At 38.6% G+C, this 21,328-nt stretch overlaps 1 protein-coding gene across 1 annotated transcript in view; it reads left to right on the forward strand.

Annotated features, from left to right (window-relative positions):
• Window positions 1–21,328, forward strand: part of WNK3 (WNK lysine deficient protein kinase 3) — a 170,030-nt gene that overhangs the window by 102,087 nt on the left and 46,615 nt on the right. Inside the window, exons 13-16 of the mRNA XM_004713120.2 lie at window positions 5,779–5,934; window positions 6,016–6,067; window positions 7,402–7,536; window positions 7,851–8,794. Of these exons, the coding sequence (XP_004713177.1) occupies window positions 5,779–5,934; window positions 6,016–6,067; window positions 7,402–7,536; window positions 7,851–8,794 (1,287 nt within the window). The remainder of the gene's footprint in view (window positions 1–5,778; window positions 5,935–6,015; window positions 6,068–7,401; window positions 7,537–7,850; window positions 8,795–21,328) is intronic.

The raw sequence follows: 21,328 nt of genomic DNA on the forward strand, positions 1-21,328 counted from the left end.
AAAAATAAACAAATAAATTTTTTTAAAAAGAAAAACCTGTAAATAGTTCAAGATCTATTTGTTGACCTCTAGAAGTGTCCTCCTGTCGAGTCTGATGGGGTGCCACGCCCTGGCCCCAAAGTCTATCCTTGGCACTCTCTTGGGACATCCCTGCTCTGCTCCCTGCGCTACTCTGCCACATACCTTTAGTGTTTTGCCTCGGTGTGGTGGAGTTAGACTGGGCCATTCCTGACACTGTGTCTCCAGTGTTGTCTCCCATAGGGCCATCAGTCAGCAAAGGATGTCGTGCCTCATAGTAGGGCCAACCATATGGTCCATTCTGTGCATTGGCTTTTCTGAGCAGGGATATCATCCACCAGGCTTGGTGAGCCAGGATGTGCTACACTCTCTCTTCCTCCCCCTTCATTTGTTCCCGTGTGCTCTGATCAGACATGTCTCTCTCCCTGAACTATAACTTCAATGCTGTCCTCTAAAGTAAATTCTTTGGTGGGGAGGGGCGACTGTCCATGTAGTTGGGATTGGGGCCAGGCTGGTTAAATCACTTTTTAAAAGAGTTGCATATACATCATCACAATGCATTCTAATGTTTCCTACTCCTCCTGCATTCATTGTTTGCTCCCCAAATCCTCTCACCTTCCCCACCCCTACCCCCACCCCTCCGCATCCCTGATAAACCCTTGCATCAGTTATTGTCTCTATGCATTCACTCCTTCTGTGCTACACAAACTGGGAAACCCAACAGAAACAAAACAGCAAGAAGAAAATAATAATAATATAAAGATAAATATACAAGTAAAGAGTAATGAGAAAAAGACCACCATCAATATTTAAAAAGCCAGGGAAGAAATTTCTGCTGTGGAAGAAGCAAGAAATACTTGAACCTAGAGCAAATTCAAGTTGGGTCAAGACGGAAGTCAATTGACAAATGATCATATTATACCATGGTTTGTTCCTCATAATCAAATTTGCAATAATTTCTGTCTGATAGTAAAGCTGTTCAAGTCCCGCGCCTGTGGCTAGAGGGGATCTACCAGAAGCTCAATCTGAATAGATACTCAGCAGATGGATTTTGGACTCCCACTGTCCTCCATAGCCTTCTACAAATTGGGTTTCACAATTTAAGCTCTGCTTTCCCTTCATTATATTTGGATTTTGTTATCATCTTTGTATCACTCAGTCTGGTGTGCTTCTTCAATGTGGACTTAGTTGAGGCCTCACTTATATGGCTGCTTGTTTGAATACAAGCCTTTAACACCCGAGACACTATCCCAATTCATAGCTGGGCATCATCTGATTTCTTCACCACACTCTACTGTAGCACCCTTATCATCAGATGATCTCTTCATGAAGGTGAGTATCAAGCAGGGACATGTTATAAGAACTAACTGTTCTTGGATTGGGGCTAGAATTAAGTAGGAGCCCAGAATCCATCTGCTTGTCCACAGGTTATGAACAACTCTGGTTTGCTTTGGTGGTTATATTATGACAGAAACAAAAACAAAACTAACAAAAACAAAAGAAAAATCAACCAAAACAAAAAAATAAGAAAGGCATTATCAATCATCCCCCTATGGTCTAAGACTGATGGCATTGATAACATCAATAATTTATCCAATGGCACAGAATTTAAGGTACTGTTGATATGAAGAGCTTATATGAGTATAGTTCAACTGTGAGCTGCAATCCATGAGTTGTTGCTTTGTACAGGTTGATTTCTTAATTGATTGAGTTCTGTTTACATTGAGCATGGGGTTGGTGCTAGGGGAAAAGTCCCTGTAACATTTCTTAACAAGGGCAGATCCTTGTCTTACAGATTAATACCTGTCATATTAAGTCAAGGGGGCCATTAAGGCACCAAATATATGATGTCTTCTTGTAAGCAGCATGTTAAAGATTCATTTTTTAAAATCTATTCTGTTAGTGTTTATCTTTTAACTGCTGGATTCACTCTAGTTACATTCAGTATTGTTCAATTGATAAATGTGGTTTGGTTAATATTTATATATAATTTTTACGGTGTTCCTGGTTTCAGTTTTCATGATTTTTTGTGTGTTTTGTTCTTTTTGTTTGTGTTGTGTTCTTGTCAATACTTTTTTCTTTTTTCCTTTTTTTTCTTATTTGTTTTAAATGGTTTTCATCTTCTTGGTTCTAATTTTCTTAATTAGAAATTTATAATTTTTTGTGGTTTTGTTCTAAATTCAATATAGATTGTTGTATTTTGTGAACTGTTTGATAGTGCCTCTATTCAGCTATTTATTGGGAATCTTGCATGATACCACTAGGCTATTTATTGTCTACTCTGTTCCCTCTGCTTTTGTTTGTGTTTGTTTGCTTATTTATTTATTTATTTTTACCTTCATAGTGAATGTTTTCCATATTTCCTTGTTTTAATGCATGTACTTCTGTTTCACTCTCTTACTTAAATAGAGTATTTTCTTCTTAGTCATTTCTTTTCTGATATTTTTAGGTTGCTGTTTGTTAGAGATTTCCTGTTCAAATAATTCTTTAAAAAAATTTTTGGTAGAAGTAGTCATGTTTTTATAAATTACATTAGTTTTTTTCTTATCTGTGAATGTTGTTATTTCACTATCACATTTCAGGGGTAATTTTGCTGGATATAAGATTCTTCTTTGGCAGTTTTTTTTTTCTTTCAGAATTTTGAATATATTATTCCATTGCATTCTTGCTTGGATGGTTTTGGTAGAAAAATCTGAACTTATTCTAATTGGTTGGCCCTTATAAAGTACTTGTTCTTTTTTGCTGTGCTATTCTCAGGCTTACTTTCCTTTTCTTTAATATTAGAAAGTTTAGTTATTAAATGTGATTTCCTTTGGGAATCAATTCTGTTTGGAATTCTCTGGACTTCTTGCATAGTTATTTTATGTTCTGTCATGATATTAGGGAAATTCCTCCTTAATAGTTCATCAAGTATTTTCTTTTTTTCTGTCTTTTCCCCCCTTTCTTTCTTTCTTTTTTTTTTTTTAGATAATTTTATTGGGGGCTCTTACATCTCTTATAGCAATCTGTGTTAGTCCATGTTGACAAGCAAAACAAATACAGAGACACCCACATATTTATAAAGAGCTTTATATAAAGGGTAATTATATATTAAGAAAAATCCCAGCCCAGTCCAGATCAAGTCCATAAGTTCAATATTAGCCCATATGCCTGATACCAATCTGTAAATTCCTCTTCAATCTCACACAACACATGCAATGATGTCGAATGCAGGAAGATCACAGGCCAGTGGGTAAAAATTTTGGTGGATTCAGTGGCAGTGTAAGCATCTCAGCACTAGCGTGGGTCTCCACCTGGATCCTCCAGCTCCATGGCTCTGGCTCCATCAGTGTAGCTCCATGTGTCTTGTCAACAGGAAGATGAAGCAGAGAGTGGGTCTGGCCTCCCGTGAGCTATTTATCTCTGTAGTGCCTCCAAATGAGGTCATCAAACGGAAACTGATTGACAGGCTAAACACACCTTCACTCTTAATAGTCTCAAGGTGACACCAGATTATATAACTACCACACAACCCATACATACAATTGTATCAAGCATGTTTGTACATATGTCACCATCATTATTTTCTAAACATTTACTTTCTATATGAACCCTTGGTATGAGCTCCTCTTTTTTCCTTCCCCTTCCCCCTCCCACCCTTGTGACCCATTTGGTACATACTACCAAAGACACTTCTCCCACAGTGTTCCACAAAGCAATTTCAGTCATTTCACCACCCCCACCCCCACTGGAGGTCTGTCCTCCCTCTTTTCTACCAACTATGTTCCTACCAACATTTGTGTTCCCCCAGACATGTTTACTCCCTTTCTCTTCTCATGAGTTGTGTTTCCCATCAGTATCTCTCATCTCTATGTTAGGGCTGTTTACCTGTCTGGAAGGACCTCATCATAGATTTACATGGCAGCCACTCTGTAGATGACATCCCCTTCCTCTCCCATGACCATTTGATTCCAGCTGACATGAATGCACCCTCCAGCCAAATGACCTTCAAATTGCTTACCTAGAGCGGATGGTGTATGGTTCATTGGCACCAGTCAGGCTCTCTACCAGGTTGTATGACCCACGGAGCCAGCTGGGTGCTCTGCAAGCCTGAGCTTGTACCCATTCTGCTGCTTGTTCCTACAACAGTGGACTCATGATGTATTTGTCCTTTTCGTCAACTGTTTTCTAAGTAGTTATTATTTCTTCTTTCTGTTCTGGGACATTTATCAGGCACATTTGTTCCTTTTGATGATGTTCCATAATATTCATAGGATTTCTTCTGTTTTTTGGTTGACTTTATAATTTGATCTTCCTGTATTTTGTTCTTGAGAGATTTCTTCAACATCACTGAATCTTGTTTCTATTGTTTCTATCCTGCTTTTTTATACTTTCACAATGTTGTCAAGTTCTAATAATTTGGTATTTGCCTTTTGTATTCCTGTTAGAAGTTGTTGTATTTTTTTTTAACTTTGCCTTCATTTGGTCAGAATGATCATTCAAAGCACTCCCGGGTTCTTGAATTGTGGCTTGTGTTTGTCCTCTATTTCTATCTAATTTTTCCTCCAGTCACTTAAATTAACTGGAAACCATCAGTCTAATCTCCCTCATAGGAGGAACCATGGTCCTCTCCTCTTTCAGGAGCTCCTCCAAGTCCATAACTGTGTGTTGTGATTAATTGTGTTGTTTTCTTTTGTTTCCATCAGTATGCAGAGATCAAATGCTGCTTCCAAGACATAGTGTTATTCTTTAATTTATTTTTAATTTTTGACTCGGAATACAAAACTATTCCCACACACCTGTTGTGGAACCCAGGCAGTCAAGGGTGGCTAGGTAATTCTATGCCAGTCTACTTTCAGCAGCAGTTAAGTACAGTTTCCATCAAAGTCCTGATTTCGAGGCTTGTTCTCAAGTTGTCAGGGGGTACATAGAAATTATTATTCAAACCAATACAATAGGAGAGATAAGTGTTCACCAAAATCTGCTGTTGGCCTGTATGTTGGTGTTGGGTTCAATTACTATTTGTGCATGGGTATGTGAGTAGACAGGTGTTATCATTTTGAGTACTGAGCCTGCGGCAAAAGGCTCACTCACTACTAAACCAACATCTTCCCTACTACATGCCCTCTTGATTCAGTCATCCTGATGCTCCAGGGAAGCTCTGCCACAATCCAATCCCCAAGAGGTCCAGTCAGGCACTGAGTCAGTCCACTGCAGACCTAAATGTCCCTAATTCAGATAGCATCCCATGAACGAGTCAGAAGCCTCCGAACCCCTGCACTCAGAAGCCCATTTATCCTCCTTGCCAAGTTCCCACGCAAACTCTTCCCAATTATGTTGGATGAGTGATGTTAATCAGCTGTAGTGGGAGAGAATGAGGGCCTATTATCTCACCACTATGTTCCCGAGTAGAGTGGCTGGTGCTTCTTGCGTTCTGCCAGGATGGGAGCCATCGGCAAGTGTTTGCTTGCTTTCCTCAATATTTCCATGATTTCAAGTTTTTCTTTAGAGAGAGATCAAGATTGGCTCCAGCTACGTGACCATGTTGTTTTCTCCAGATATATTGAAATATATACGTCTGTCAATCTATCAAGTTTCTGTGGTGTCAAAATAGAAACAATAATTTAGTATACTATGTAACATTATTCCTGGTCTTTGTTAACACTTTTGTGACACTTGAAGCTAAATATTCAATTTTAATATTTTTCTTCATTGGTACAATACTAGAATATTGAAGAAAAAACCTTCAGTCTCGTGAATAGAGTTACTTCTTTTTGGCAGGTTGAAGATAACTTTGTACTAGAAATCGAGAAAGAAAAATTTGTAGAAGAATTGAGGGCTATAGTAGGTCAAGCTCAAGAGATGCTTCATGTCCATTCTGATGCAGAAAGATCCACTGGAGTTGACTCTACTACGGTGGAAGCCAACAGTAACCAAGTAAGAGAAAATATTCAGTAAATAGGTCTTTTTGTATCTGTATTAGGAACTTCCTCATTTATCTATTCATTTTTAATCCAGACAGGATCATCTGAACAACTACAGATAAATTCTGCATCCAATCACACCAGCAGTAAGTATATTTAATAAAATTTATCATTTGGCGTTTGAAGCAAGACATTTGGAAACTTTAATATAAGCTTTATATACCATCATTGGAAAAGATATTAGCCAATGAAAGAATTTGACAAATTGTCAATGTAGGCTTTCACACATTTTGAAAGGATCTTATAACTCAAAGAGAAGAGATCATTCCCCAAATTTCCTCCAAGTTTTAGTTCTTTATCTGATTAATTTCTTTCTCAGTTGTCCCATGGTATGTTACTTGAAAAGAAGTCACAGTATTGATGACTTTTAACTGCTTAACTTTTTGAAACTTGTACGTTTTTATTTGTTTGGGGTTTTTTTGTAATATGGGAGGGACAGAGACTTTCTATCTGAAATGATTTTTTTCTAACTTTGCCTCATGTTTGAATAGTCATTCATATCTTAATTTCATTTCCCCAGTGATATGCTTCAACCTGCTCTCATTAATGACAAATTTTCATAAATCAGTTATTGAATAAACGTTCAGAGGCTAAAATGGCTGTTTTGTTTTCTTTCCTGATTATTTTATCTTTCCATTCTCAGGTCTGATCATAGATATATTAAGATTATCTGGGAGGGTTAGAAGAGTCATAGAAAAATGAGACTTTCTCAAGGAATTATATTAATATGAAGAAGCAAAACATGGCATGAAAGTAATAGACCCAGACACCATTACCCTGAAATATATTTTGGCTGTGTTAGCCCTGAACATTATTTTTCTGGTTTGGGCAAGCTTTTGGCCAACAAAGTAGGGCAAAATACAAAAGGTACTTATGTACTTGAGTAAGCTTATAAAACAGAAGTAAAAATGTGGGAATTATTTATTTTTATTATCATATAGCAAAATTGACTTTTTCATTTGATGTACAGTTCTGGGGATTTTAATATTTGTATAAAGTTTTGTAATCACTACTATAGTCAGGATACAAAACATAAAGTGTATTTTTTTAATAGAAAAGTGCTTTTCATTATTTTCAAAAAGGTCCTTCTTCAAATTGTATACTTCTAGTTGTTTTAAAAAAGGCCTTGCTTCTAATGGTTTGTTTGCTTCTTCTAATTGTTCTTAAAAGGACTTGCTTCTAACTGCTGTTCTACAATGTTTGTTTCTGTATAATCCAAACCCCTACTTCAAAGCTCTTGTACATAGTTTTCTAGACTATCTGTCAGATTGTGAGATCTGATCTTATGAATTACACATATCCTAGAGATGTTGGAAATGAATATATAAAACAAAATGGTATTTTAAACTAGTTTCCTTGGTCAGTAAAAATTTTTTTTAATGTTATTTAACATTGTGTTAAATTTTTTGTTAATTCTTAGGTGAGTCTGTTCCTCAGTCATCCCCAGTTGGCCGGTGGCGTTTCTGTATTAACCAAACAATAAGAAATCGTGAGGCTCAATCTCCTCCTCTTCACTGTTCTCTGTCTACAGTTCCAGCACCAAATCCACTTTCTAGTAAGTTTTCATTCTCTGGCAGGATTATCCAGAGGAATCAAAATATAAAATGCGGGTATATACCATAGATTTAACTTCCTTTCCTGTGTACTTTATGCTTATGAGAATTTTCATACGCATTTTTTAAGACATTAATATTATGGGTTAACCTAAACAATTTTTTCATTAGTATTTATTTAAAAGGTTTGTTTTCTTTGACAGATTGTTTTTGCATATTTTGACCCTAATTATAAAGGTCTCCTATTATTTTTGAGTTTATGGTACTACTTTGAGCTTATTAATACATAGGTATCCATTCTTTGTTTTTCTTTTAGGTCCAAGAAATACAAATAATACGAAAATGTCACAGGATGCACTAATCACTATAGAAAATAATCCATGCCAACATACACTTTTCACCTTCAGATCAGAATCCAAGTACTTAATTGATGGTGAGATTTCTGAATATGCAAGTGTAGAAACTGAGCAGCCAATGACCCTTTATCAAGTGGAAGATGACAGGCAGTTAATTACACTAGTATCTAGTAGTTCCACTTATACTACTACTTCAGTTTGTGCTGTTGCACTTGAATGTGAGGGATTCACAAACCAAGAATGCTCATTCCTACCTGTGTATCCATATTGTCAAGCTGCCAATCAGGCTAATGTACTCACGGGCCATCCTGAAGAATCAACTCAGGTTGCTGGTAGCTCTCTTACAACTCTGGCATTTATGTCTGATCAAAAGCTTCAATCTTCGCCGGTGCAGCAGCCAACTATGGATGCAGAATTTATTTCCCAAGAAGGAGAAATCAGAGTTAACACTGAAGAAACTTATCCTAAGACAGTCATTACCACTCAAACCCCAGGCCTTGAACGAACTATCCTTCCACTCACGACTGTCATGGAATCAGATGGAGAAAGACCTCCAAAATTGGAATTTTCAGACAACCGAATTAAAACTCTTGATGAAAAATTAAGAAACTTGCTCTATCAGGAAAATAATTTATCTAGCATCTATCCTGAAAGTCAGAAGGATACCCAAAGTACAGACTCTCCATTTTCTTCCTCTACTGAAGATGCACTCTCCTGTTCAGTGGCAGAGATCATACCTATAAGTCACTGTGGAATTCAAGATAGTCCTGCACAGTCCCCTACTTTTCAGGAGACAGGCTGTAAGATTCTGTCCAATGTGGCTGTGAATCAGCCTGCTAATATATCACTGTTCAAAAGGGAACTGAATGTGATAACTCCTCTACCAAGTGAATTGTGTATGCATGTAAGTACCATTCTTTCTAGCCAATTTCTTACCCTTTGCTTATGCTTTTAAATAAATACCTTCTCTAAAACTCTGTCCTTTAAAGTATAGTTGTCTACCACAAAATTCTGAAGTCACAAATATTGAAGAAGATCCTAACAACATTCATATGCCCAGAACTGTTTAGTATGGATTACAGAACTGTCTTTGTCAGAGTCTTCTGGTAAATTAACTTTGAACAAGGAAAGTCTGAACTTATTGTATTAATGACAGAAAAGAAATTGATTAATGAATTGTTTTAGTGGATAGTGAGAACTTACTTTTAGATTTCCAAATGTTAATAGTTTTATATTTTTTAATTTAATATAATAATCTTTTATACTTTCTTCAAGACAACGTGCTGAGAACATACACAAAGGTAGAGACTGGAATGTCTTATATTCCAAAAACCTTAGCTGAGTATATTATGGGACATTCACAAATGACTTTATCATAGCATAGGATGTAAGAAATATTCATAAAGAAATATAAATGCACAATAATTGGGTATTACTTTCCAGTTGAATGAGAGTAAGGAAACACAATATACTTGGCCTTACCAGATAGATGTTATTAGTCAGGAATGGAAAGTTCAAGAGTATTATAACACACCTTTGTTAATTTTCCGTTTCATTAATTAAGGCATGCTTTATGTTTTTCTTTTTTTTTCAATCATTTTATTGGGGGTTCATACAACTCTTATCAAAATCCATACATACTTACATTGTGTCAAGCACATTTGTACATTTGTTGCCATCATCATTTTCAAAACATTTTCTTTCTACTTGAGCCCTTGGTATCAGCTCCTCATTTTCTCCCTCCTTTCCCCTTTCTCCCCCCACCTTACCCTTACCCTCCTGGTTTTGCTACTCTCATTATTGGTCCTCAGGGTTTTATCTGTGCTGGATTCCCTGTGTTGTCAGCTCTTATCTGTACCCATGTACATGCTCTGATCTAGCCGGATTTGTAAGGTAGAATTAGGTCATGATAGTAGGGGGCAGGCATTAAAGAACTACAGGAAAGTTGTATGTTTCCTCAGTACTATACTGCACCCTGATTGGCTCATCTCTTTCTTGTGACCCTTCTGTAAGGGGATGTTCAATTGTCTACTGATGGACTTTGGTTCTCCACTCCTCACTCTCCCTCATTCACATTGATATGACTTTTTGTTCTGGGTCTTTGTTGCGTGATACCTGATCCCATTGCCACCTCACAATCACAGAGGCTGGTGTTCTTCCATGTGGACTTTGTTGCTTCTCAGCTAGATGGCAGCTTCTTTTACTTCAAGCCTTTAAGACCCCAGATGCTATATCTTTTGGTAGCCGGCCGGGCACCATCAGTTTTCTTCACCATATTTGCTTATGCACCCATTTTGTCTTCAGCGATCGTGTTGGGAAGGTGAGCATCACAGAATGCCAGGGTATTAGAACAAAGTGTTCTTGCATTGAGGGAGTACTTAAGTAGAGGTCCAATGTCCATCTGCTACCTTAATACTTAACATATAAATATATGTACATAGATCTATTTCCCTATCGTTATATATAAATATATTTACCTATGCACATGCCATATTTAGAGCTCTATAAATGCCCTTTGACTCCTAGTTCTTTCCTTGATTTCCTTTTACTTTCTTCTTGTCCCACTATCATGTTTGGCCTTCTTTCGGGTTTCAGTAATTCCTCACGGTTACATTGCCCTTGATCAAACCCTGCCAGGCATCCTATGCCCTCCTCACCATCGATTTTCAATCACTTGTTGTTCCCTTGTCCCTGGGTTTGTGAACACCCACTTCCTTTCCCCTGCCTCCCTCTCTCCTGTGTCCCCCTAAAACCATCAGCCCCATTGTTTTCTCCTCCAGATTGTTTATCCCTCCTATCTTATCTAGATAAACATGCAGAGACAATAATGAGCACAAAAACAAAGCAACAAAAAAAATCCAACCCCAAAACAATAACAACACAAAGAAAAGCCTATAAATAGTTCCATGTCTGTTTGTTGACCTTTAGTTGTGTTTTCCAGTTAAGTTTGATGGGGTGCCACGCCCTGCCCCCAAAGTCTATTTTTGGTATTCCCCGGGGACTTCATTGCTTTGCTCCCCTTGCTGCTCTGTTGCACCCCCTTAACATTTTTCCCTGGTGTAGTGTGGTCAGATCGGGCACAATTCCCACACTGTGCCTCCAGTGTTGTCCCTTGTAGTGCTATGGGTCAGTGAGGGACATCACATCTCGTGGTGGAGCCGGCCCTATGGTCCTCTCTGTGCATTGGCTGCTCTGAGCAGGAATATCATCCTCGGGGCTTGGTGGACCAGGATGTTTTCCACTCTTTCTCCTTCTCTCTTCAGTTGTTCCTGTGTGCTCTGATCAGACACACCCCTCTTCCTGAACTGTAGCTTCAGTGCTGTCCTATCTGAAGTGAATTCTACTAGGGAGAGGGGAGGGTTGTCCATGTAGTTGGGATTGGGGCCTACTCCGCTGACCTTTCTATTGGTTCCCTACTTCATGCCAGTATGTTGCATTCACATCTTGACACACCAGGTTGAGGTCTGGGCCCACTCTCCCTCTTCTGTGAAGATATGAACAACACCCTCCCCTTGGGTGTGTTAGTGCCCTGTTCCCACACCTACCCATGTCTTTTTTTGTTTGTTTTCCTCTTTCTTTTCCCCTCCTTTTTAGTTGGCTGCCATATGTATCCCTGGATTGAGTCTGACCCCTGCCATAAAACCTGGACCTCACCCCAGGAATGTATGTATACTGTATGTTTTTCTTTCTTAAAAAAAAAGATAATTTGTTATATTTTCAATGACAGTGTGTTAGTCTAGGTACATTAGGGAGACAAATCCACAGAAACTCATATGTATAAGAGAGAGTTTTATATAAAGGGTAAGTATACATTAAGAAAGCATCCCAACCCAGTGCTTTCCAAGCCCATAAGTCCAACATTAGGCCATATGTCCAACACCAATCTACAAAGTCCTCCTCAATCTCACAAAACACACGCAATGATGCCAACGCAGGAGGAAAGCCGAATCAGTGAGTATGTCCATCCCTGGCTTCTCCTCAGGGATGTTTTGCAGGAAGTGAGCCCTGACAACTGAAGCAGGGAACTGGCTAAGGCAGCTACACCCTTGTCTGACCATCAGAAAGCAAGATACCTAAGAACTAGCAAGGCGAGGCTCAGTGAGCCATTTATCTCTCCACTCTTCAATTAACTCCACATGTGTTTATCGGCCAGGTTGGGCACAATAAACTTTAACTATTTCAGTGTACAATATGGTTTAGGTTCCCGTTCAACAGTTTATACACAAATTGTTTAATGATATTGGTTACGTTTTTAATGATGCATGACCTTTCTTCTTATTTTTTTACATTCTGGTTGTCCACTCTGTTTATCTACATTCCCTGTCTCCTTAATTTCTCATTTTTGTTTGAAAACAATTACTGATCATTTGGTCTCACATACTGTTTAAAAGGGACATAGTATTCATTTTTATTTTGTGAAACAACCTATTATTTAACAAAATGTGATTTCCCTGGTTATATTTGGTTAAAAGTTTAAAGAGTATCTCAGGGCCATAGTCTGAGGGTGTCCTCTAATATCAACCAGTCCAGTAATTTTGCATTTTTTAAGAATTTGAAGTTCTGTTCCACATTGCCCTTCCATTATATCATGATTCATCTCTTGTGACCCTGATCAGATAGCCAGGCAACATCAAGTTTTTCTAGTTTTAAAGTCGATGAAACCATAGTTTGTTTATACTATTACTCTTGTAGGCTAGTTTCTTCTTTGAGATTTTTGGTTTCATTCTTTCTCTTTTGTTCTAGGGTATTGACATCCACTTATCGTTATTATCTTTCATGGGTACTTGGAAGTTTTTGAGACATCAGCTACCACTCAAAATTAGGATGTAGAGTATAAACTTCATGAACAAATTATCCAGTTTGCAAAGTTATCCCACAGGACTATGATCCTAAGCCTTCAAACCCAGAGAAGCAATTCTTCAAGATGTTCAGTTATAGCTAAGAAGTATTCTAAACTATGTCCATTTAGTGTTTTATTATATATATGAATATATATGTACACAAATGCATGCATATACACATATATGTATCTATGCACAACAGCCTTCAGAAAGTTCATGAAAAATCCCATTATCTATTTATTCAATTTTTCCTTGTATACACATATATATACACACATATTTACAAGGGTAAGTCAACAAGTACCATATATACTCGAGTATAAGCTGACCCGAATATCAGCCGAGGCATCTAATTTTACCACAAAAATTGCATTAAAAAAATGTGCTGACACCTTCCCAACACGATCCCTGAAGACAAATATGTGCATAAAAGCTGATGGTGCCCGGCTATCAAAAGATATAGCATCTGGGGTCTTAAAGGCTTGAAGGTAAACAAGAGGTCATCTAGTTCAGAAGCAACAAAACCCACATGGAAGAAGCACACCAGCCTGTGTGACAATGAAGTATAGAAGAGACTAGGTATCAGGCATCAAAGAACAAAAAATCATATCATTGTAAATGAGGGGGAGTGCGGAGTGGAGACCCAAAGCCCATCTGGAGGCAACTGAACATCCCCTTACAGAAGGGTCCCGGGGAGGAGATGAGCCAGTCAGGGTGCAAGGTAGCAATGATGAAACATACAACTTTCCTCTAGTTCTTAAATGCTTCACACACACACACACACAACCCCCCCCCACTATCATGATATCAATTCTACCTTACAAATCTGGCTAGACCAGAGTATGTACACTGGTACAGATAGGAACTGGAAACACAGAGAATCCCGGAGAGATGATCCCTTTAGGACCAATTGTGAGAGTAGCGATACCAGGAGGATGGAGGGAAGGTGGTGTAGAAAGGGGGAACTGATTACAGGATCTACATATAACCTCCTCCCTGGGGGATGGACAACAGAAAAGTGGGCGAAGGGAGATGTTGTGCAGTGTAAGATATGACAAAATAATAATAAGTTATAAATTATCAAGGGTTCATGAGGGAGGGGGGAGCAGGGGGGGAAATGAGGAGCTGATATCAAGGACTCAAGTAGAAAGCAAATGTTTTGAGAATGTTGATGGCAAACAATGTGCTTGACACAATGGATGTATGTATGCATTGTGATAAGAGTTGTATGAGCCCCCAATAAAATGATTTTTTTAAATATGCTGAAAAACTGGGCTTATACACGAGTATATATAGTACCTTTACAAACTCATGGGAACCTTTACAAAATAAAAATATTAAAATGTGAAGCTATTATTTCTTGCCTAATCTTCCATCTAGGAATATACACTCTGAAGGTATTGTTTTCATCTCACTAACCCTTCCTCAAATAATTCTTTAATCTTCTATTTACACCATGTCAGAATGGCAGTTCAGAGATCTTCAAGGGACTCAAAATGTGCTCCTTTTCAATGTCGTTTGAGTTTGGGGAATAAAAAATGTATGAAGGGGCAAGATTGAGGATGTGGGGTAGATAGGGTAGAGTTTTCCAGTGAACTTCTCATAGGGCATGCCTTGCTTAAAGAATGAATTGCATGATGGGAAAAAATTTCTTTGTTCAATTTCTCTGCATTTTTCTTACTAATGCAGTTTTTAAATTTCTGAAAACTTCTCCATAGCTCCCATGATCATCCTGTGTCATTCAAGAAAATCTGTCAAAATCGAACCATTGTATAATTGCTTGAGCTTTTAATATGTTCTGCTTTGGCTTTGTTTTTAATTATCTGGCCTTAATACATATATCAATCATTCCATATTTCAATCATGTCTAGCAGAATTGTACATTAGATACCACAATAAATTTCCAAACATTATTTTTCTATATGGACTTATTGATGGCATCACCCATTCACCCCACTGCCACCTTCATGTCCCCCTCCCCCAAAAGCCCTTATTCCACTTGCTGACTCTATAGGTTCATCAGTCCTGGTTTTCATACCCCCAAAACAAAAAAAATCATATACTTCTTGACCCCCTCAGTGATATAACACTCCTGAGATACCCCCTAACATGTACAATCCAAAACAAAACAAAATAATACATCCCCCAAAAAAACATTTTGGTAATCAGAACAGGCCCAGCATGCATCCTAGGGGGAATCTGCTGGCAACTTTTAACTTGCCTTTGACCTTCTATACTCAAGTTATCAATGTATTCCCATTTAGCGACCACTTTCCTCCTATCCCTCAATTGTGGATAGAGCGAGTTCACCGGAGGTTTATTTGCTGTATCATTCCACCAATGAATCTTGGCCTCTGACTGTCATCTACAGCCTGCACATCGGATTCTCACAATTTAGGCTCTAATACTAATCCCTCCCTTCAATTTCGGATTGTATGCTTCACAATCCTTTAGTGGCTGATGATGATGTGCTTCTTCCATGGGACCTTAGTTGACATCTCACTTAGATGGCTGCTTGTTCAGAGTCTAGCCTTTAAGACCCTAGATGCTATTTTATCTGATAGCTGGGAACCATCTAAGTTTTTCACCACATTTTGCTATAGCACCCGTCTCCTCCATGTTTCCTTCCTGCTGGTGCGTATTTAGCAGGGCCATGATGTAAGAACTAATTGTTCTAGGTTGGAGCTGGAATTTAGTGTGAGCCCAAACCATTCTTAGATCAATGTTTGTTTGTTTTGGTCTTTCAATTTATTCTTACTTGGGAATTAACCCAAATGTCAAGTCATTGGATCGTTCGGTCTTGTCAAGCAGAATTATACTATTGCTTCCATAATCAGTTCCCAAACACTTTATATCTTTTTGGATACCTTGACATCATCTCCCTTTGATCTCCCCCCCCTTCCCTGTACCCCCTCCCCAATCCCGTTACTTTGTTTGTGATTGAGGTTTTATTTGTTTTATTCTGTTGTTGGTCCGTTTCTTTGTATTTTGTCTTGAAAATTTGTATTTTTTTCTGTATATGAAACCCAGATGAGGTAAATCTATAGAGACAACAAATAGATTAATAGATTCAAAGGGGGTATGGTAGGGAGGTTGGCAGGAAATGGGGAGGTAACAATAAGTACACAGATGAATAAATGTTATTGATTGTATAGCTGTTATGAATGTGATTGAACTATTGAAATATATGATATATGAATTGTATATTGGTTAAACTGTGAAAAATAAACCAATTTGTTTTAATAAAGCTAAAGCAAAAAATTGCCTAGTTTGAATGCTATAAATACAATCTCAATAACCCTCTGAACTGTTCCTTGGAAGCTACTCTTTTGATTGGACTTTTTTTTAAGCTATTCTAATGAAACTTAGAGAAATATATTTCTGAGAGAACTTGTTTATAACCATCACAGAGACATCTTTAAGCATGTTTTGTTTGACATAAACTTTTCCATGTGTGTTTGCAGGGTTCTCTGGAGAAACAAAACCAAGACACTTAGATTATATAGATAGAGATAGGTTTATACAGCGAGAAGGAATATAGCAGTTTAGTCCACACAGCAGTACACAGGGCTCAGTTCAACTCACTTTCATGGAACTGTTAACATACTGAATGTCCTTCAACTGTAGATCCAAGGTCAAGGAAGCAGCAGAGTCTTCCTTCAGGCAAGACAGGTAGAGTCGCCCACAGGGAGCAGATAGCAGGGTGGGGCAGCAGCAGACAGTAGCTGAGGGGCCCCATGGAGTCTCAAGTTGCAGCCATGTACCAGTCAACAGGATCTACCAGCAGCATGGTGAAGCAGGAGTTGAAAGATCAACACAATTTGTGGGTTGACTCACCCAGAGGTAATACAGCACACAATTGAGGCAAAGAACTAGCTCAAGCAGCAGCACGCTGGTCCAATCACCAGGGAGAAAAAGAAGGGGGCCAACCTTGGAAACCCATTTATCTCTTTGCTCTCCAATCAATCTGCGACCTGATGTTCCTGTGGAAGCCTAGTTGGCACAATAAACCTAACTATTACAGTATGTACGAACTGAAACCCTAGTAACAATGCATTTTAATTTACCCTCATACATAGAGAAAGTCATTGGATTAAAAATGAATGCCATTTCTAGACAGTTTTTAAGTTAAATTTGTACATAAGTTGAAACGATTTGTGTCTAATATCAGTTGGTAAATGTTTATCTTAGTATAAGTTTTTATGTATAATAAAACATTTAAAAACACTTTCAGATACACTAACACATCTTTAACGGAATAATATATTAATAATAATGTCTTGGGCAAAAAAGTAGTACCCATTTGCTATTACAGAACAATGTATTTACTACAATTTTTTAATGTAATAGATTTTATTAGGAATAGAGGGAGTGCTTTCTAAGTATGAGTTTTACTTAAGTCACATGCTTTCAATCCAGGGACTGCCTGTACTTACATATATGTTTATATACATGGATATATATATCCAAACATATTTTTTAGGTGCTGGTAAAACTATAAAATTATATGTTGTTGTTATTAAGTGCCATACAGGTAGTTCCAAACCATAGCAACCTTTCTGGCTTTGCACCATCTTCACAATCTTTCCTATGTTTGAGCCCATTGTTACAGCCATGGTGTCAATCCATCTCCATGAAGGCCTTCTTTTTTACCATTGCTCATCTTTACCAAACATGATGTTCTTCTCCAGGGACTGATCTCTCCTGACAACATGACCAAAGCACGTGAGATGAAGTCTTGCCATCCTTGCCTCTAAGGAGCACTCTGGCCATACTTATTCCAAGACAGGTTTGTTTATCCTTTTAACAGTCCATGGCATTTTCAATGTTATTCTCCAGCAAAACAACTCAACTGTATCAATTCTGATTCGATTTTCCTTATTCAATGTCCAACTTTCACATGCACATGAAGACATTGAAAATATCATGGCTTAGAACTAGGCACACCTTAATCCTCAAAGTAACATCCTTGCTTTTCAGTATTCTAATGAAGTTTTGTGCCGCAGATTTGATGAATACAACTTGGGTTTTTATCTCTCTCTTTTTTTAAAAAGATTTTATAGTTTATTAATTCTCTGGTGAAAAATCTACATAACTAGTGCATATCAAGTCACTAGAGAATCTTTATTCTTTCTTTTTGCCAGCACCAACGCTGGCCTTTGTAGTACCCCTGACTTTCTGCATTCTACTTGCTGTCCCTATAGGTTCATTAATTATGGATTTCTTATACCAGAAAATGGAAAAACATAGAACACAATTTCAAGAGGGTGACCACCAATGACATAACACCTCTGAGATACACCCCTGTATGAACATAAAAACCCAAACAAAACAATACAAACCAAAAATACAGGAAAATTTGGAAACCAGATCTAGTCTATCCTGCATCATAGGGGGGTTATACTGACAAAGTTTTAACTGTTCAAGTCAGATTTATGCCTTTGATTTTATTTTTATTTTTGATGATCCAAAAGCAAATTTTATTTCCAAAGTACAGCTTTATATATAATTAGGCAAGGGTGCATAATGCACATAGTGTAACAATAACATCGTGATAATTCCTTGGGACTAATCTTATCTTAACAAATGCAGCTGTGTTGTCAGTGTACACAGGGCATCTCAGAATATGGGAAAACATCATACGGACACAGTGTCTTTAAGTACCCCAAGAGTCACCAGTATACTTTAGTTAAAGCTCAGTGACTCTCTATAGCGTTGTAAGATGGAATTGACTTGACAGCACAAAAACAATTTAACTGTAGGCTTTCACATTTGTTTTGTTTCCATTTAGAGCTTAAGATGATGAGCATGTTTCTTCCAAAATAGTGACAGAGTGCAATATTTTTTTGTTTCAAATGTACTGTTATTTTAAAAGAGAAAGTCATTTCTTTTGTTTTTATCATTTTATTGGGGGCCCGCACACCTCTTATCACAATCTACACATCAATAGAATCAGGCATGTTTTTACATATGTTGCCTTCATTCTTTTCTAGACATTTACTTTCTATTGAGCCCTTGGTTTCAGCTATTTTTGGCACACTTCCTCCCCACCCCAGTACCCCCTGATAGATTGTACATCATTACTTTTTTTATAATGAAATTTATTTATTTTTTAATCATTTTATTAAGGGCTCATACAACTCTTATCGCAATCCATACATACATAAATTGTGTAAAGCATATTTGTACACTCATTGCCCTCATCATTCTCAAAACATTTGCTCTCCACTTAAGCCCCTGGCATCAGATCCTCTTTTTTCCCCTCCCTCCCTGCTCCCCACTCCCTCATGAGCCCTTGATAATTTATAAATTATTATTTTGTCATATCTTGCCCTGTCCGACGTCTCCCTTCACCCACTTTTCTGTTGTCCGTCCCCCAGGGAAGAGATCACATGTAGATCCTTGTAATCGGTTCCCCCTTTCTAACCCACTCTCCCTCTACCCTCCCAGTATCGCCACTCACACCACTGGTCCTGAAGGGATCATCCGCTCTGGATTCCCTGTGCTTCCAGTTCCTATCTATACCAGTGTACACCCTCTGGTCTAGTCAGATTTGCAAGCCCAAATACTAAGTGGACACCTGCCCCTCCCCCCATAAGAATTAATTTCAAAAGACCCATTGAATGTGCAGCTCCGGAAGAGGGACATATCTGATCGGAGCACAGGGGAGCAGATGTAGGGGGAGGAGGAGAGAGTGGAGCACATCCTGGCCCACCAGGCCTTGAGGACGATGATTCCAATTAGAACAGCCAGTCCACAGAGAGGAACACATGGCCAGCCCCACTATGAGACATGACGCCCCTCACTGACCCATAATAGCCCTACAGGGGACAACACCGGAGACACAGTGTGGAAATTGCACCTGATCTGATCCTGCCACACTGAGGCAAAACACTAAGGGGGTGCAACAGAACAGCAAGAGAATGGAGCGGCGAGGTCCCCAGGGAATGCTGAAGGTGGACTTTGGGGCCAGGGCGTGGTGCCCCAACAGACTGGACTGGAAAACACTCCTAAAAGCCAACAAATGATCCTTGAACTAACTACAAGCTTTTCTTTATTGTCTTTTGTTTTGTTTTGTTTGTCATTGGTTTGTTGTTGTTGTTATTTTGTTGTATGTTGTTGCTTGGCTTTGCTCTGTCTTGTTTTTGTACATTTTTACTATTTTTATCTCTCACATCTACTGCTATCTCCCTTCCCCCATGTTTTCTGTTGTTCATCTCTCCCAAGCACTCTGTTTAGTGACCACCTTCCTCCCATCCCTCATTTTTTGATAGGGGGAGTTCTCCGGAGGCTTGTTTCCCTTATAGTTCCTCAAATGAATCTTGGGATTCCACTGTCATCCATCACCTTCTGCACATCGGATTCTCACAATTTAGGCTCTGATACGAATCCTTCCTTCGACTTCAGATTATATGGATTCCAATTCTTCGGTGACTGATGATGATGTGCTTCTTCCATGTGGACTTATTTGACATCTCACTTAGATGGCTGCTTGTTTGGAAACAAACCTTTAAGACCCCCAGATGCTATTTTATCTGATAGCTGGGCACCATCTACTTTCTTCACCACATTTTGCTGTAACACTGATATCTTCTGTGTTCCCCTCCTGAGGGCAAGTTTCGAGCAAGGTCATGATGTAAGAACAATTTTTTCTTAAGTTAGGATTAAGCTAGGAGCTAGGATTTAGTGGGAGCCCAAAACTCATTTCTGTATCTGTGCTTTTTTTCTTTCTTTTAACTTGTTATTACTTAGGAGTTAATACATACCATATATACTCATGTATAACCCGAGTTTTTCAGTACATTTTAAAAATTGTTTTATTGGGGGCTCGTACAATTCTTATCACAATCCATACATACATCCATATGTAAATTTGTTGCCCTCATTCTCAAAACATTTGCCTTCTACTTTAGCCCTTAATATCAGTTGCTCATTTTCCTCCCCCCTCCCTCATGAGCCCTTCATAATTCATAAATTATTATTGTTTTGTCATAAGTTACCCTGTCTGATGTCTCCTCCCCGCCCTCTTCTCTGCATCCATCCCCCAGGGAAAAGGCAATACTTAGATTCTTGTAATCGGTCCCCCCTTTCTACCCCACATTCCCTTCACCCTCCAGGCATCGCAACTCTCACCACAGGTCCTGAAGGAGTCATCTGTCCTGGACTCCCTGTGTTTCCAGTTGCTATCTGTACCAATGTGCATTCTCTGGTCTAGCCAGATTTGTAAGATAGAATTGGGATCATGATAGTGGGGGGGAGGAAGCATTTAAGAACTAGAGGAAAGTTATTTGTTTCATTGTTGCTACCCTGCACCCTGATTGGCCCGTCTCCTCCCCACATCCCTTCAGTAAGGTGGTGTCCAGTTGCCTACCGGTGGGCTTTCAGTCTCCACTCTGCACTCACCCACCTTTACGATGATATGATTTTTTGTTCTTTGATGCTTGATACCTGATCCCTTCGACAGCTCGTGGTCACACATGCTGGTGTGCTTTTTCCATGCGGGCTTTGTTGCTTCTGAGCTAGTTGGCTGCTTGTTTATCTTCAAGCCTTTAAGACCCCAGATGCTATATCTTTTGATAGCCGGGCACCATCAGCTT

The sequence above is a fragment of the Echinops telfairi genome, unplaced genomic scaffold (genome assembly GCF_000313985.2).
Source record: "Echinops telfairi isolate 266 unplaced genomic scaffold, ASM31398v2 ScPeMD7_19;HRSCAF=73, whole genome shotgun sequence".
Taxonomy (NCBI): Eukaryota; Metazoa; Chordata; class Mammalia; order Afrosoricida; family Tenrecidae; genus Echinops; species Echinops telfairi.